Source organism: Tachypleus tridentatus, unplaced genomic scaffold (genome assembly GCF_004210375.1).
Source record: "Tachypleus tridentatus isolate NWPU-2018 unplaced genomic scaffold, ASM421037v1 Hic_cluster_1, whole genome shotgun sequence".
Lineage (NCBI taxonomy): Eukaryota > Metazoa > Arthropoda > Merostomata > Xiphosura > Limulidae > Tachypleus > Tachypleus tridentatus.
The window spans coordinates 24,287,065-24,306,270 of record NW_027467777.1 but is presented as its reverse complement, the minus strand read 5'-3'; the positions used below and the strand labels follow the sequence as shown (position 1 = coordinate 24,306,270).

General features: G+C 35.6%; 2 protein-coding genes across 2 annotated transcripts in view; one reads left to right on the top strand and one right to left on the bottom strand.

The window, feature by feature from the left end:
- Positions 1–19,206, top strand: part of LOC143241641 (suppressor of tumorigenicity 7 protein homolog) — a 171,114-nt gene that overhangs the window by 25,062 nt on the left and 126,846 nt on the right. Inside the window, 6 exon segments of the mRNA XM_076484822.1 lie at positions 3,626–3,680; positions 4,327–4,401; positions 4,475–4,499; positions 4,661–4,758; positions 12,988–13,102; positions 13,979–14,051. Coding sequence (XP_076340937.1) covers positions 3,626–3,680; positions 4,327–4,401; positions 4,475–4,499; positions 4,661–4,758; positions 12,988–13,102; positions 13,979–14,051 — 441 coding nt within the window.
- LOC143241991 (voltage-dependent calcium channel subunit alpha-2/delta-1-like) overlaps positions 16,574–19,206 on the bottom strand; it is a 70,069-nt gene continuing 67,436 nt past the window's right edge. The window contains exon 14 of the mRNA XM_076485333.1: positions 16,574–16,802. Coding sequence (XP_076341448.1) covers positions 16,574–16,802 — 229 coding nt within the window. The remainder of the gene's footprint in view (positions 16,803–19,206) is intronic.

Below are 19,206 nucleotides of genomic sequence, written 5' to 3'. Positions count from 1 at the left end.
ACTCTCTCCTCTCAGTTTTACCAGAACTGTCCCTTCTCATTTGGTATTACCATGTGACTCTCTCCTCTCAGTTTTACCAAATTGTCTCTTCTCATTGGGTATTACCATGTGACTATCTCCTCTCAGTTTTACCAAATTCTCTCTTCTCATTGGGTATTACCATGTGACTCTCTCCTCTCAGTTTTACCAAACTGTCCCTTCTCATTTGGTATTACCATGTGACTCTCTCCTCTCAGTTTTACCAAACTGTCCCTTCTCATTTGGTATTACCAGGTGACTCTCTCCTCTCAGTTTTACCAAACTGTCCCTTCTCATTTGGTATTACCAGGTGACTCTCTCCTCTCAGTTTTACCAAACTGTCCCTTCTCATTTGGTATTACCAGGTGACTCTCTCCTCTCAGTTTTACCAAACTGTCCCTTCTCATTTGGTATTACCACGTGACTCTCTCCTCTCAGTTTTACCAAACTGTCCCTTCTCATTTGGTATTACCATGTGACTCTCTCCTCTCAGTTTTACCAAACTGTCCCTTCTCATTTGGTATTACTTGTATTCTTCTAACTCCTAATTCTGTTTTGTTTTTTTTCTTAATATCTGTATTAAGTTACTCTTTATTATACAACAGTGATATTTGTAACTTGTTCAGTTGTTGTGAAGTGTGATTATTTTATTCTTTTACTCAATTATGGACCTTATCACTTCATTACAAAACTTCTTATTGTTTTTGTCAACACAGTTGTGTTTGGCTGTTCCTTTTACATTACTGTTTCAGAGGTTATCTGTTCTATGAGTACACTTGTACAGGCTTGGGGCCACTCTGCTCTGTGGGAAGATTTTTCAGTTTTACTTCATCAAGAAGTGTATTGTCCTATGAACTGAATATCTCTAGGTCTTGCCTTGATTTTGGGACCCACACATTTCTAATACAGTTTGCTGACTTTGGAAAGATAAGGTTTTTGTGTACTTTTATTGTTAATATTATTACCTATTATTTGGATTCTACAACTTGTTTTCATTAGTTCATCATTAGTCTTAGCTTATTTTTCTACCATACCATTCACTTAGGCTTATCATAGCCTTGGTAATTTTAGAAATACCTGTAATCCATCTTATCCGTCATTAATTGTAGTTTTTTCCATTTACTTGGTTTGTGTGGAATTCTTGAGCCACTTAATGTAACTGTGTAACTGTTTCTTTCTTGTTGGTGTACCAGCATCTGCCTATTGCTTTCCTTCATTGTTTTGTGAGACTGTGACTCAGTAAACTGCCTTTTTGTATATATACCTCTTCTTTTTCAGAGATGTGTCCCTCTTTATCTTACTGGATCCTGCTCTGTGGGGAGTATTTCCTGACCAGGTATTACAGGATCCTGCTCTGTGGGGAGTGGTGCCTGACCAGGTATTACTGGATCATGCTCTGTGGGGAGTGGTGCCTGACCAGGTATTACTGGATCATGCTCTGTGGGGAGTGGTGCCTGACCAGGTATTACTGGATCCTGCTCTGTGGGGTAGTGGTGCCTGACCAGGTATCACTGGATCCTGCTCTGTGGGGAGTGGTGCCTGACCAGGTATTACTGGATCCTGCTCTGTGGGGTAGTGGTGCCTGACCAGGTATCACTGGATCCTGCTCTGTGGGGAGTGGTGCCTGACCAGGTATTACTGGATCCTGCTCTGTGGGGAGTGGTGCCTGACCAGGTATTACTGGATCATGCTCTGTGGGGAGTGGTGCCTGACCAGGTATTACTGGATCATGCTCTGTGGGGGAGTGGTGCCTGACCAGGTATTACTGGATCATGCTCTGTGGGGGAGTGGTGCCTGACCAGGTATTACTGGATCCTGCTCTGTGGGGGAGTGGTGCCTGACCAGGTATTACTGGATCCTGCTCTGTGGGGAGTGGTGCCTGACCAGGTATTACTGGATCCTGCTCTGTGGGGAGTGGTGCCTGACCAGGTATTACTGGATCCTGCTCTGTGGGGGAGTGGTGCCTGACCAGGTATTACTGGATCCTGCTCTGTGGGAGAGTGGTGCCTGACCAGGTATTACTGGATCATGCTGTGTGGGGAGTGGTGCCTTACCAGGTATTCTTTGAATGTTCAAATCCACAGTTTCAAGTCATGTTGACTTGTATATTATAATTCCATGGCTACACAACACCCACTGCAGAGACGATGTGTTCCACAAGATTGTTTATAGGTTTATCTTCAGGATAAAATTATTTCATAAATTTGCTTGTCTTGTTCCAGACTGTGTTGACCCATGAACTGCATGAGTAAAGTAGAAGAGAATACCTACCCATCCATGCCATACCATATATTGAATACATTAGTATGGTCTACTTTTCAACATAGGGTTTTGTAGTCAATCATTGCGCTGTCTCAGGTGTTGTTCCTATGGGCTCTTTGCTACCATGTAGGTGTTAGAAAATTGTAATTTTATGAGTAACAAAAATGTGCATACATTAGTATAATAATGGCATTCATGAAACTGGGGAAACAAGTAAAAATATTGCATTTATTATGAATGTGGTAAGAAAATGTCTTGATGACAAATGTAACTGACAGTAAGGAAATGTCTTGATGACAAATGTAACTGACAGTAAGGAAATGTCTTGATGACAAATGTAACTGACAGTAAGGAAATGTCTTGATGACAAATGTAACTGACAGTAAGGAAATGTCTTGATGACAAATACAACTGGCAGTAAGGAAATGTCTTGATGACAAATACAACTGGCAGTAAGGAAATGTCTTGATGACAAATACAACTGGCAGTAAGGAAATGTCTTGATGACAAATACAACTGGCAGTAAGGAAATGTCTTGATGACAAATACAACTGGCAGTAAGGAAATGTCTTGACGACAAATACAACTGGCAGTAAGGAAATGTCTTGACGACAAATACAACTGGCAGTAAGGAAATGTCTTGACGACAAATACAACTGGCAGTAAGGAAATGTCTTGACGACAAATACAACTGGCAGTAAGGAAATGTCTTGACGACAAATACAACTGGCAGTAAGGAAATGTCTTGACGACTAATACAACTGGCAGTAAGGAAATGTCTTGACGACGAATACAACTGGCAGTAAGGAAATGTCTTGACGACGAATACAACTGGCAGTAAGGAAATGTCTTGATGACGAATACAACTGGCAGTAAGGAAATGTCTTGACGACATAAATATAACCGGCAGTAAGGAAATGTCTTGACGACATAAATATAACCGGCAGTAAGGAAATGTCTTGACGACATAAATATAACTGACAGTAAGGAAATGTCTTGACGACACAAAGATAACCTCAACAGTAAGGAAATGTATTGATGACACAAAGATAACCTCAACAGTAAGGAAATGTATTGATTACATGAAGATAATTTTGACAGTAAGACACATCCTTAATGTTAATGTGTTAAAGGAGTTTCACATAACTCGTAGTGGTAATTAATGACAGCAGTATTTATTTACACAATATTTTATTAGTGGTTTGAAGAGTTAGAGAACTTGATGGCAGTTTAATAAAATACCAGTGTATCTTTATATTTAAAACATTTTGTTTTGTGTGAATTATGTAAAAGCAGTGTTATAGTTTGTATTTATCTTCTTTAAAATATCATTCAATTATTACAGTTGTGCAACAGCTTACATTCTTCTGGCAGAAGAGGAGGCAACTACCATTATTGAGGTGAGACTTACTGAAGTAAAACTTAACTTTAGTACATCCTACTGCTAAAGCAAGGCTTAACTTTAGTACATCTTACTTTCTGTATTTTATGTACTTCTGGCATAAGACTAGGTCACTATTACTGTAGAAGTAAAGTTCAACATCTGTATGTTGTAATTTCTATATTTACATATCTTTGAAGAACAGAAGGTCACTACCATAACAAAGGTAATGTTTAATCTGTTCACATCTTATTAGTGAAGTAAAGTTTAACCTATGTACATCTTTCTTCATTTATGTATACATTTTATAAAGAACTGAAAACTACTCTTACCAATTTGGTCTTTAGATCTGAGTTCAGGATTGAGCTGTTTAATGACAGAAAAGTTGTTTAAATATTAAAACTCTCTTGGTACATTCCAGTCTACTGATAATTGATGTTTATTTACAGGCAGAAAAGTTTAAATATTAAAACACTCTTGGTACATTCCAGTCTTCTGATAATTGATGTTTATTTACAGACAGAAAAGTTGTTTAAATATTAAAACTCTCTTGGTACATTCCAGTCTACTGATAATTGATGTTTATTTACAGACAGAAAAGTTGTTTAAATATTAAAACTCTCTTGGTACGTTCCAGTCTACTGATAATTGATCTTTATTTACAGGCAGAAAAGTTGTTTAAGCAAGCTTTAAAAGTTGCAGAAACTCAGTACAGAAAGAGTCAACAACTACAACATCAAACAGCCCAATATGATGCTCTGGAGTAAGTATCAGTTTGTTTTATTATTAACAATTATTTTACTGTCTGTATGTGGTATACTGTATAGAGTAAGTAACTGTCTTTTATATCATTAGAACTAACAGTTATTTTACTGTGTGTGCATGATATACTCTATATATGGAAAGTAGCTGTCTTTTATACCATTAGAACTAACAGTTATTTTACTATCTGTATGTGATATAGTCTGTATACAATGTTAGCATATTGTGTTTTTGCAGGACGAGACACTAACGTGCTGGTGTACATCAGAAGGAGGCTGTCAATGTGCACAAGAAAGCTTGGTAAACTGAGAGAAGCTGTCAAAATGATGAGAGATGTAAGGAAGTCTAGAAACACTCATGTTACTCTGTACTGGTTGATGTAAGGAAGTCTAGAAACACTCATGTTACTCTGTACTGGTTGATGTGTTCATATTGATGTAAGGAAGTCTAGAAACACTCATGTTACTCTGTACTGGTTGATGTGTTCATATTGATGTAAGGAAGTCTAGAAACACTCATGTTCCTCTGTACTGGTTGTTGTGTTCATATTGATGTAAGGAAGTCTAGAAACACTCATGTTACTCTGTACTGGTTGTTGTGTTCATATTGATGTAAGGAAGTCTAGAAACACTCATGTTACTCTGTACTGGTTGTTGTGTTCATATTGATGTAAGGAAGTCTAGAAACACTCATGTTACTCTGTACTGGTTGATGTGTTCATATTGATGTAAGGAAGTCTAGAAACACTCATGTTACTCTGTACTGGTTGATGTGTTCATATTGATGTAAGGAAGTCTAGAAACACTCATGTTACTCTGTACTGGTTGTTGTGTTCATATTGATGTAAGGAAGTCTAGAAACACTCATGTTACTCTGTACATATTGATGTAAGGAAGTCTAGAAACACTCATGTTACTCTGTACATGTTGATGTAAGGAAGTCTAGAAACACTCATGTTACTCTGTACTGGTTGATATGTTCATATTGATGTAAGGAAGTTTAGAAACACTCATGTTACTCTGTACATATTGATGTAAGGAAGTCTAGAAACACTCATGTTACTCTGTACTGGTTGATGTAAGGAAGTCTAGAAACACTCATGTTACTCTGTACTGGTTGATGTAAGGAAGTCTAGAAACACTCATGTTACTCTGTACTGGTTGATGTGTTCATATTGATGTAAGGAAGTCTAGAAACACTCATGTTACTCTGTACTGGTTGGTGTGTTCATATTGATGTAAGGAAGTCTAGAAACACTCATGTTACTCTGTACTGGTTGGTGTGTTCATATTGATGTAAGGAAGTCTAGAAACACTCATGTTACTCTGTACTGGTTGGTGTGTTCATATTGATGTAAGGAAGTCTAGAAACACTCATGTTCCTCTGTACTGGTTGTTGTGTTCATATTGATGTAAGGAAGTCTAGAAACACTCATGTTACTCTGTACTGGTTGTTGTGTTCATATTGATGTAAGGAAGTCTAGAAACACTCATGTTACTCTGTACATATTGATGTAAGGAAGTCTAGAAACACTCATGTTACTCTGTACATATTGATGTAAGGAAGTCTAGAAACACTCATGTTACTCTGTACTGGTTGTTGTGTTCATATTGATGTAAGGAAGTCTAGAAACACTCATGTTACTCTGTACTGGTTGATGTGTTCATATTGATGTAAGGAAGTCTAGAAACACTCATGTTACTCTGTACATATTGATGTAAGGAAGTCTAGAAACACTCATGTTACTCTCTACTGGTTGTTGTGTTCATATTGATGTAAGGAAGTCTAGAAACACTCATGTTACTCTGTACTGGTTGATGTGTTCATATTGATGTAAGGAAGTCTAGAAACACTCATGTTACTCTGTACTGGTTGATGTGTTCATATTGATGTAAGGAAGTCTAGAAACACTCATGTTACTCTGTACTGGTTGTTGTGTTCATATTGATGTAAGGAAGTCTAGAAACACTCATGTTACTCTGTACTGGTTGTTGTGTTCATATTGATGTAAGGAAGTCTAGAAACACTCATGTTACTCTGTACATGTTGATGTAAGGAAGTCTAGAAACACTCATGTTACTCTGTACTGGTTGATATGTTCATATTGATGTAAGGAAGTCTAGAAACACTCATGTTACTCTGTACTGGTTGATGTGTTCATATTGATGTAAGAAAGTCTAGAAACACTCATGTTACTCTGTACTGGTTGATGTGTTCATATTGATGTAAGGAAGTCTAGAAACACTCATATTACTCTGTACTGGTTGATGTGTTCATATTGATGTAAGGAAGTCTAGAAACACTCATGTTACTCTGTACTGGTTGATGTAAGGAAGTCTAGAAACACTCATGTTACTCTGTACTGGTTGTTGTGTTCATATTGATGTAAGGAAGTCTAGAAACACTCATGTTACTCTGTACATATTGATGTAAGGAAGTCTAGAAACACTCATGTTACTCTGTACATATTGATGTAAGGAAGTCTGGAAACACTCATGTTACTCTGTACATATTGATGTAAGGAAGTCTGGAAACACTCATGTTACTCTGTACTGGTTGATGTGTTCATATTGATGTAAGGAAGTCTAGAAACACTCATGTTACTCTGTACTGGTTGATGTGTTCATATTGATGTAAGGAAGTCTAGAAACACTCATGTTACTCTGTACTGGTTGATGTGTTCATATTGATGTAAGGAAGTCTAGAAACACTCATGTTACTCTTTACTGGTTGATGTGTTCATATTGATGTAAGGAAGTCTAGAAACACTCATGTTACTCTGTACTGGTTGATGTGTTCATATTGACGTAAGGAAGTCTAGAAACACTCATGTTACTCTGTACTGGTTGATGTGTTCATATTGATGTAAGGAAGTCTAGAAACACTCATGTTACTCTGTACTGGTTGATGTGTTCATATTGATGTAAGGAAGTCTGGAAATACTCATGTTACTCTGTACTGGTTGATGTGTTCATATTGATGTAAGGAAGTCTAGAAACACTCATGTTACTCTGTACTGGTTGATGTGTTCATATTGATGTAAGGAAGTCTAGAAACACTCATGTTACTCTGTACTGGTTGTTGTGTTCATATTGATGTAAGGAAGTCTAGAAACACTCATGTTGCTCTGTACTGGTTGATGTAAGGAAGTCTAGAAACACTCATGTTACTCTGTACATGTTGATGTAAGGAAGTCTAGAAACACTCATGTTACTCTGTACTGGTTGATATGTTCATATTGATGTAAGGAAGTCTAGAAACACTCATGTTACTCTGTACTGGTTGATGTGTTCATATTGATGTAAGGAAGTCTAGAAACACTCATGTTACTCTGTACTGGTTGATGTAAGGAAGTCTAGAAACACTCATGTTACTCTGTACTGGTTGTTGTGTTCATATTGATGTAAGGAAGTCTAGAAACACTCATGTTACTCTGTACATATTGATGTAAGGAAGTCTGGAAACACTCATGTTACTCTGTACTGGTTGATGTGTTCATATTGATGTAAGGAAGTCTAGAAACACTCATGTTACTCTGTACTGGTTGATGTGTTCATATTGATGTTAGGAAGTCTAGAAACACTCATGTTACTCTGTACTGGTTGATGTGTTCATATTGATGTAAGGAAGTCTAGAAACACTCATGTTACTCTGTACATATTGATGTAAGGAAGTCTGGAAACACTCATGTTACTCTGTACTGGTTGATGTGTTCATATTGATGTAAGGAAGTCTAGAAACACTCATGTTACTCTGTACTGGTTGATGTGTTCATATTGATGTAAGGAAGTCTAGAAACACTCATGTTACTCTGTACTGGTTGATGTGTTCATATTGATGTAAGGAAGTCTAGAAACACTCATGTTACTCTGTACTGGTTGATGTGTTCATATTGATGTAAGGAAGTCTAGAAACACTCATGTTACTCTGTACTGGTTGGTGTGTTCATATTGATGTAAGGAAGTCTAGAAACACTCATGTTACTCTGTACATATTGATGTAAGGAAGTCTAGAAACACTCATGTTACTCTGTACTGGTTGTTGTGTTCATATTGATGTAAGGAAGTCTAGAAACACTCATGTTACTCTGTACTGGTTGATGTGTTCATATTGATGTAAGGAAGTCTAGAAACACTCATGTTACTCTGTACTGGTTGATGTGTTCATATTGATGTAAGGAAGTCTAGAAACACTCATGTTACTCTGTACTGGTTGTTGTGTTCATATTGATGTAAGGAAGTCTAGAAACACTCATGTTACTCTGTACTGGTTGTTGTGTTCATATTGATGTAAGGAAGTCTAGAAACACTCATGTTACTCTGTACATGTTGATGTAAGGAAGTCTAGAAACACTCATGTTACTCTGTACTGGTTGATATGTTCATATTGATGTAAGGAAGTCTAGAAACACTCATGTTACTCTGTACTGGTTGATGTGTTCATATTGATGTAAGGAAGTCTAGAAACACTCATGTTACTCTGTACTGGTTGATGTGTTCATATTGATGTAAGGAAGTCTAGAAACACTCATATTACTCTGTACTGGTTGATGTGTTCATATTGATGTAAGGAAGTCTAGAAACACTCATGTTACTCTGTACTGGTTGATGTAAGGAAGTCTAGAAACACTCATGTTACTCTGTACTGGTTGTTGTGTTCATATTGATGTAAGGAAGTCTAGAAACACTCATGTTACTCTGTACATATTGATGTAAGGAAGTCTAGAAACACTCATGTTACTCTGTACATATTGATGTAAGGAAGTCTGGAAACACTCATGTTACTCTGTACTGGTTGATGTGTTCATATTGATGTAAGGAAGTCTAGAAACACTCATGTTACTCTGTACTGGTTGATGTGTTCATATTGATGTAAGGAAGTCTAGAAACACTCATGTTACTCTGTACTGGTTGATGTGTTCATATTGATGTAAGGAAGTCTAGAAACACTCATGTTACTCTGTACTGGTTGATGTGTTCATATTGATGTAAGGAAGTCTAGAAACACTCATGTTACTCTGTACTGGTTGATGTGTTCATATTGACGTAAGGAAGTCTAGAAACACTCATGTTACTCTGTACTGGTTGATGTGTTCATATTGATGTAAGGAAGTCTAGAAACACTCATGTTACTCTGTACTGGTTGATGTGTTCATATTGATGTAAGGAAGTCTAGAAACACTCATGTTACTCTGTACTGGTTGATGTGTTCATATTGATGTAAGGAAGTCTAGAAACACTCATGTTACTCTGTACTGGTTGTTGTGTTCATATTGATGTAAGGAAGTCTAGAAACACTCATGTTACTCTGTACTGGTTGATGTAAGGAAGTCTAGAAACACTCATGTTACTCTGTACATGTTGATGTAAGGAAGTCTAGAAACACTCATGTTACTCTGTACATGTTGATGTAAGGAAGTCTAGAAACACTCATGTTACTCTGTACTGGTTGATGTGTTCATATTGATGTAAGGAAGTCTAGAAACACTCATGTTACTCTGTACTGGTTGATGTAAGGAAGTCTAGAAACACTCATGTTACTCTGTACTGGTTGTTGTGTTCATATTGATGTAAGGAAGTCTAGAAACACTCATGTTACTCTGTACATATTGATGTAAGGAAGTCTGGAAACACTCATGTTACTCTGTACTGGTTGATGTGTTCATATTGATGTAAGGAAGTCTAGAAACACTCATGTTACTCTGTACTGGTTGATGTGTTCATATTGATGTTAGGAAGTCTAGAAACACTCATGTTACTCTGTACTGGTTGATGTGTTCATATTGATGTAAGGAAGTCTAGAAACATACATTCTTCAAACTATCATGTTACTCTGTACTGGTTGATGTGTTCATATTGATGTAAGGAAGTCTAGAAACACTCATGTTACTCTGTACTGGTTGATGTGTTCATATTGATGTAAGGAAGTCTAGAAACACTCATGTTACTCTGTACTGGTTGATGTGTTCATATTGATGTAAGGAAGTCTGGAAACACTCATGTTACTCTGTACTGGTTGATGTGTTCATATTGATGTAAGGAAGTCTAGAAACACTCATGTTACTCTGTACTGGTTGATGTGTTCATATTGATGTAAGGAAGTCTAGAAACACTCATGTTACTCTGTACTGGTTGGTGTGTTCATATTGATGTAAGGAAGTCTAGAAACACTCATGTTACTCTGTACTGGTTGGTGTGTTCATATTGATGTAAGGAAGTCTAGAAACACTCATGTTACTCTGTACTGGTTGATGTGTTCATATTGATGTAAGGAAGTCTAGAAACACTCATGTTACTCTGTACTGGTTGGTGTGTTCATATTGATGTAAGGAAGTCTAGAAACACTCATGTTACTCTGTACTGGTTGGTGTGTTCATATTGATGTAAGGAAGTCTAGAAACACTCATGTTACTCTATACTGGTTGATGTGTTCATATTGATGTAAGGAAGTCTAGAAACATACACTCTTCAAACTCTCATGTCTCTCTGTACTGGTTGATGTGTTCATATTGATGTAAGGAAGTCTAGAAATATACACTCTTCAAACTCTCATGTTACTCTGTACTGGTTGATGTGTTCATATTTAAAGCACTTATGTTTTTATTTTTTTCTGTTGAAGCAATTGTATATTAGTGAACTAATGTTTACCATAAGTCCAAGTTTACTAAGTGTGTTTTAGATAAATTTTTAGTAAATGTTACAAGTCTGTTTTATAAAATTGTTAGTACTTTTGTTATTTTTCTGTTGATTTATATGAAGTCAATCTGACTCTGCTGTGGCTAGTCTGAATGAAAGGTTTTCTATTGATGTATATGAAGTCAATCTGACTCTGCTGTGGCTAGTCTGAATGAAAGGTTTTCTATTGATTTATATGAAGTTAATCTGACTCAGCTGTGGCTAATCTGAATGAAAGGTTTTCTGTTGATTCATATGAAGTCAATCTGACTCTGCAGTGGCTAGTCTGAATGAAAGGTTTTCTATTGATTTATATGAAGTCAATCTGACTCAGCTATGGCTAGTCTGAATGAAAGGTTTTCTATTGATTTATATGAAGTCAATCTGACTCAGCTGTGGCTAGTCTGAATGAAAGGTTTTCTATTGATTTATATGAAGTTAATCTGATTCAGCTGTGGCTCATCTGAGTGAAAGGTTATTTTCATGTTAAGAATTAAAATCATTTTTATTTGTCTTGTAGTTTCAGGTTTGTTGTTCTTCTTATTTCAATAACCTACTAGATAAATCTGTATATTTATCTTATTTTCTGTAACCTAAAACTAACTATAATGAATGGTGAAAAATTTGAAATAAAGTAAATAAATATTTTGTTTGAATGGTTATAAGAAACAATAACAATTATTTATTTTAAATCTTTGGGCAGCTTAGCTTTTCACACTGTTTTCATTTAATTTTTTTTCTTTACTATATAACTATCGTGGATAGCAACAAACCACCTTGTGGAAGTGTGAAGAGCTTAGGTTAAGCATAATTTTGGGTTTCATCATGTAGCATCTAACCCTGTATGTTCTTTGTGTGTTATTTGAGACAAAAATATTTTAAGATTTTATCTAATCAAATAAGTTTTATTTTTTACCATTAAGTTACTTTTTTAAAAAATACTAACAAATAAAACCTACATAAACATGAAGGAATACAGCATGTACTTCAGGGGTGAGACCTTTTTTACTTTCTAATCTCAGTCTTCATTAACCATAAGTCTCTGAGTTGGCTGTCCAAAACAAGTTTATGTGGTTCAAATACTAAAATGAGATGCTCCAAAGAAAATATAATTTATCAGGTTTTCTAACTGGCCTATAAACCTTGGATTCAATAGTTTGGGGAACTCTTTATAGATGGAGGGTTGTTGTGCAATTATTTGCATAAGAGAAACATTGGAATTAGTCATTTCCAGTTGAGGGGAAATAAAAGATGTGTAAAATTTTGTTTTCACTTAGATAGGTTCACTGAACAAGAATTGATATTTAGGTGACTGTAGGTAATGTACCTATAGGAAACATGCATGTATGTGTTTTCATACAGCAGAGCCAATTTGGGCAATCTGAGGGTAACTGAACCTATGATTTTATCATTGTAAATCCATAGACTTACTATTGTCCCATCAGGGGACGCTATAGGAAATACATTTTAGTATAGGAAAATTATAATTTTGAAAGTGTTCTGAAAATGTGCTCTGTGTAGAAGAAGCTTGTATGACCACCCACACTAAATAATATCACCTCCTTGTTGTCATTAATGGATTCAACTCTGGATTTTCATTCTCTCACCTGATATTTATTGTTTTAGAGATAATAACATGTCTTTATAGATGTATTTTAAACTATTCTGTTTGTAGTAAGTATGTATGTGATTGGAAAACATTTTTAAGATTTCTTGAAATAATATTTTTGTATTGTTTGTGTATCCAACATGAGACCTGGTACAACTATTAGAAAAACATCATTGAACTTAAATAAGCGATTAACAGTGGCAGTCTATGAAACTTATATTATAAAAGTACACACCATTGAAAAATTAGAAGAGCATTGTATTTTTGTTCTGGATTTACAGTTAATCAAAGAGTTTCCCATGATGAATGTCTTCAGTATTCAGGAAAATCTGATTGAGGCTTTACTGGAGATGCAAGCATATGCTGACGTTCAAGCTGTATTGGCCAAATATGACGGTGAGTGTTTTCAACACCTTAGTATTATGACATGAGTAGTGATGCAAAGTATACGTGCATATGTAAATAGTATCTTTATGCTACTTGAACAACAGTTGGTTACAGCTAACTAGAAGCTGTAAAGAAGTAGCTATCTGTGATTGGTCTAGATTAGGAGTTATTAAAAAGTAACTATCTGTGATTGGTCTAGAGTAGGAATTATTAAAGAAGCAGCTACCTGTGATTGGTCTAGATTAGGAGTTATTAAAAAGTAACTATGTGATTGGTCTAGAGTAGGAATTATTAAAGAAGCAGCTACCTGTGATCAGTCTAGATTAGGAGTTATTAAAAAAGTAACTATCTGTGTTTGGTTTAGGGTAGGAGTTATTAAAGAGGCAATAACTTGTAATTGGTCTAGGTTAAGAGTTATTAAAGAAGCAGCTATCTGTGATTGGTCTGTGTTATGAGTTATTAAAGAAGCAGCTATCTGTGATTGGTCTGTGTTATGAGTTATTAAAGAGGCAGCTATCTGTGATTGGTCTGTGTTATGAGTTATTAAAGAGGCAGCTATCTGTGATTGGTCTGTGTTATGAGTTATTAAAGAAGCAGCTACCTACCTATTATAACTACCTTATGATGTTCTGTAGGTCTTGATATTGGAAGCACGAGTTAGTTTTTGTAAATTTTAATTTAATTAAAGCCATGATACCATTATTGTTGTAAAATCTGGACCATTTTAACTATGTGGGTGTTGAAACTCATGTTTTATAATACCAGTTGTGTGTATGTTTTGTTGTAAGAATCATTTTTGAAGACATTATATAATTATTCCTTAGGTTTTTTACCATGTACACAACCTTGTTTTATGATCGTACAACTTTTCTTCATGTTTCTTAGATATCAGTTTACCTAAGTCAGCAACCATATGTTACACAGCAGCACTGCTCAAGGCCCGAGGAGTCAGTGATAAGTAAGTGGAAGTTTTTTTGTAACACTACTGTATGTCAATGATCTTATGTCATGAAATCAGAGGAGTCAGTGATAAGTAAGTGGAAGTTTTTTTGTAACACTACTATATGTAAATGATCTTATGTCATGAAATCAGAGGAGTCAGTGATAAGTAAGTGGAAGTTTTTTTGTAACACTACTGTATGTCAATGATCTTATGTCATGAAATCAGAGGAGTCCGTGATAAGTAAGTGGAAGTTTTTTTGTAACACTACTGTATGTCAATGATCTTATGTCATGAAATCAGAAAATGGTTCATCAATTTTGAAAATTATTTATGAAGTCCTTTTCAGCAACTTATTGTGAATATGCAGAATATTTATAATTTTGCCATCTAATATTTTGAAATGACTTTTGGAACAGTTCACTTTTTTCTGAGAAAGGTAGTGTTCAGGGTCCATTATAACATGATAAAGTTTACCTTAATGCTAAACAATTGTGAAAAACCATTGATATTTTGTTAATAAGGTAGCAAGTCATGTGATAACATATAGACAGTCTTGTGTATTAAGCTAAACTCACCCTGAAATGGATGAAGTAGAGATGGGTGACTATAACCTAACATTCAACAATAGTAATCTGAGCCTCTGGGAAACAAATTGTAAAATGAAAGGCACTGAGATGATTCATTTAGTCACTGTCGTTACAACCATTCTTTAATAATACGTCTTGCAAAACCTGAAAACATCAGTTACTTTATAATGTGTACTCATTGCACCAAGATGCCTATGAGTCCAAACTGAAACTTCACTGTGTTAACTGTGTTGATTGCCACCCCTCTTGCTTTCATTCTTTCCCTACATGGCTGGAGGAGAAGGATGCACAGCATTTAAAAACCAAGGCTTAGAAGTTATTGTCCCCAACTTCATCTCAGATGCACGCTGTTGCATTACATGCCACTGTTACAGTGAGTGTGCAGACAGATCTTTCTGTACCTCTGACAATGTTGTTGCCAAACCATGTAAAGTCTTTTGCTTTTTATGGATAAGCGAGTTGACAAATCAGCATCTACTCCTGTCTCTGTCCCTACCATTTATTCCAATTGCTGGCCAGATGAGGTCCTTTTCTTTCCACCCTGGTTTTTGGTGTCTGCTCGGATCCATCTGCTTTGGCCCAGAGATGTAGAAAAATTATTTATTCCTGCCCTCAGTCACTGAAATCTATATCTACTACACTGACAAGCTTGCCCCACCCAGGGCAGGATCTATGGAGGCCGACAGACCTCTTTCCAGTAAAGACAAGTAAGGTGGTCGTAACCCAAAGGTTTCTCCTCGACCTAAGTAGAAATGGCCACTTTGATACAGTGAAACTGTTGAGTTATCCATTCTAAACTGGTTGACATTAAGGTTTTGGTTGATTCCTATCATCCTGTATGTCTTTCCTTACAGGAAACATATCCACAACCTTCCCGTCACATCACATGTTGTGTGATGGATGAATGCATAGAGGGGTGACACTGCTGGTCAAGTGGCATCTGCCCACCTTGTCTTTGCCACTCAATAGATCCTTGGAAGCCATCGTCATCCATGTTTCCTTGGGTTGTGCTGTCATTGTTTGTTCTCTCTTCCTGTCTTCTGCAAAGACCTATGGTCAATCAGATCTAGATGCTTTTGTTGAACAGTTGGCATCTCCCAGGATTAAAAAGGGATAGTACTGACATTGATGGGGAGGGGTCATTCTGTAGCTTATGTAATCTTGCTTGGATCACAACTTTCAATACTTGATCTTGTACTTATTTTTATGCATCTGGTCAGTCTTTTAGTGCTATTGATCTATCTGTCTGCTCCTTCTCTTGTGCTTCTCCTGGACTGTTCACAGTAACTCATTGAGTAGTGTTCATTTTCTTATCATGATGAAGTAGATTTGCTGTGGCTGATGCCACTTGACCTGTGCACTTTGGTGGAAGTTGGACTAAGCCAACTGGCAATCTTTCACTGTTCTCTTGGAACTTGATACTGCTTTCATCTGTTGTCTTCTATTGATAGTGACTGCATGTTGGCAGTGACTGACTGCATTCTCCAGACAGCTGCTCAATGTTTTCCTTGGATCTCAATGTGTTTTCTATGGTATCCTCATTCATGATGGAGTCCTGCCTTGCTAGGAGGTGTGGAAGGCTCAGAAATGGGCCTAGGATACCCCATGATGGTATTTATCTCTTTCTGACTGCATCCTTTATCAGTAGCCCTATGCCCATGCTTGGCAGGTCAGGCATCAAAGCCAAAGGAAATCTTGGATTTAATTCACAACTAGCATCTCTTTTATCATCTGTTCCAAAATCATATGGGGCAAGATTCAGATGGTCAATAGATCATATGGGGCAAGATTCAGAAGGTCAATAGATCATATGGGGCAAGATTCAGAAGGTCAATAGATCATATGGGGCAAGATTCAGAAGGTCAATAGATCATATGGGGCAAGATTCAGAAGGTCAATAGATCATATCAGGCAAGATTCAGAAGGTCAATAGGTCATATAGGGCAAGATTCAGATGGTCAATAGATCATATGGGGCAAGATTTAGATAGTAAATAGCAGGTATTACTCCCCTCCCTTTTCTATCTTGTTCTCCAATGGCCAGGAGGTTGCCAGTGTACAGAACATTGATGATACTCTCAGTGAGATCTTTTCTTCTGCATCCACTTCTGTTTCTTTCCTTGCCTTCTTGTCTCCCAAGTCTCGGGCAGAGGGATTGCTCCTTTCCTTTTAGGATGATCCTTTTTACAACTATTATAAAAGTGGGAGTCAAATTTGCTCCTCATTGGTCAGACCTGAGATGTTCACTATAATTCTGAACCACTTCTGTCATTAAAACTCTTGTTTTATACCACCTCTTAAATCATGAACACAAAGGTTACTGTTGTTTAACAATATGTCTTGTAAAACCTGAATTTAGTATTCACTGTCATCCACACTGTTGATTAATAATACTTCTTGTAAAACCTGAATTTAGTATTCACTGTCATCCACACTGTTGATTAATAATGCTTCTTGTAAAACCTGAATATAGTATTCACTGTCATCCACACTGTTGATTAATAATACTTCTTGTAAAACCTGAATATAGTATTCACTGTCATCCACACTGTTGATTAATAATACTTCTTGTAAAACCTGAATATATTCACTGTCATCCACACTGTTGATTAATAATGTTTCTTGTAAAACCTGAATATATCATTCATTGTCATCCACACTGTTGATTAATAATACATTTTGTAAAATCTGTATATATTATTCACTGTCATCCACACTGTTGATTAATAATACTTCTTGTATAACCTGAATATAGTATTCACTGTCATCCACACTGTTGATTAATAATACTTCTTGTAAAACCTGAATATAGTATTCACTGTCATCCACACTGTTGATTAATAATACTTCTTGTAAAACCTGAATATAGTATTCACTGTCATCCACACTGTTGATTAATAATACTTCTTGTAAAACCTGAATATAGTATTCACTGTCATTCACACTGTTGATTAATAATACCTCTTGTAAAACCTGAATATAGTATTCACTGTCATCCACACTGTTGATTAATAATAGTTCTTGTAAAACCTGAATATAGTATTCACTGTCATCCACACTGATGATTAATAATGTTTCTTGTAAAACCTGAATATAGTATTCACTGTCATCCACACTGTTGATTAATAATGTTTCTTGTAAAACCTGAATATATTATTCATTGTCATCCACACTGTTTATTAATAATACCTCTTGTAAAACCTGAATATATTATTCACTGTCATCCACACTGTTGATTAATAATACTTCTTGTCAAATCTGAATATATTATTCACTGTCATCCACACTGTTGATTAATAATACTTCTTGTAAAACCTGAATATATTATTCACTGTCATTCACACTGTTGATTAATAATACTTCTTGTAAAACCTGAATATAGTATTCACTGTCATCCACACTGTTGATTAATAATACTTTTTGTAAAACCTGAATATATTATTCACTGTGATCCACACTGTTGATTAATAATACTTCTTGTCAAATCTGAATATATTATTCACTGTCATCCACACTGTTGATTAATAATACATTTTGTGAAACCTGAATATAGTATTCACTGTCATCCACACTGTTGATTAATAATACTTCTTGTATAACCTGAATATATTATTCACTGTCATCCACACTGTTGATTAATAATACTTCTTGTAAAACTGAATATAGTATTCACTGTCATCCACACTGTTGATTAATAATACTTCTTGTAAAACCTGAAATTAGTATTCACTGTCATCCACACTGTTGATTAATAATACTTCTTGTAAAACCTGAATTTAGTATTCACTGTCATCCACACTGTTGATTAATAATGCTTCTTGTAAAACCTGAATATAGTATTCACTGTCATCCACACTGTTGATTAATAATACTTCTTGTAAAACCTGAATATAGTATTCACTGTCATTCACACTGTTGATTACCAATACCTCTTGTAAAACCTGAATATAGTATTCACTGTCATCCACACTGTTGATTAATAATACTTCTTGTAAAACCTGAATATAGTATACACTGTCATCCACACTGATGATTAATAATGTTTCTTGTAAAACCTGAATATAGTATTCACTGTCATCCACACTGTTGATTAATAATGTTTCTTGTAAAACCTGAATATATTATTCATTGTCATCCACACTGTTTATTAATAATACCTCTTGTAAAACCTGAATATATTATTCACTGTCATCCACACTGTTGATTAATAATACTTCTTGTCAAATCTGAATATATTATTCACTGTCATCCACACTGTTGATTAATAATACTTCTTGTAAAACCTGAATATATTATTCCCTGTCATTCACACTGTTGATGAACAATACTTCTTGTAAAACCTGAATATAGTATTCACTGTCATCCACACTGTTGATTAATATTTTTTGTAAAACCTGAATATATTATTCACTGTGATCCACACTGTTGATTAATAATACTTCTTGTCAAATCTGAATATATTATTCACTGTCATCCACACTGTTGATTAATAATACATTTTGTGAAACCTGAATATAGTATTCACTGTCATCCACACTGTTGATTAATAATACTTCTTGTAAAACCTGAATATATTATTCACTG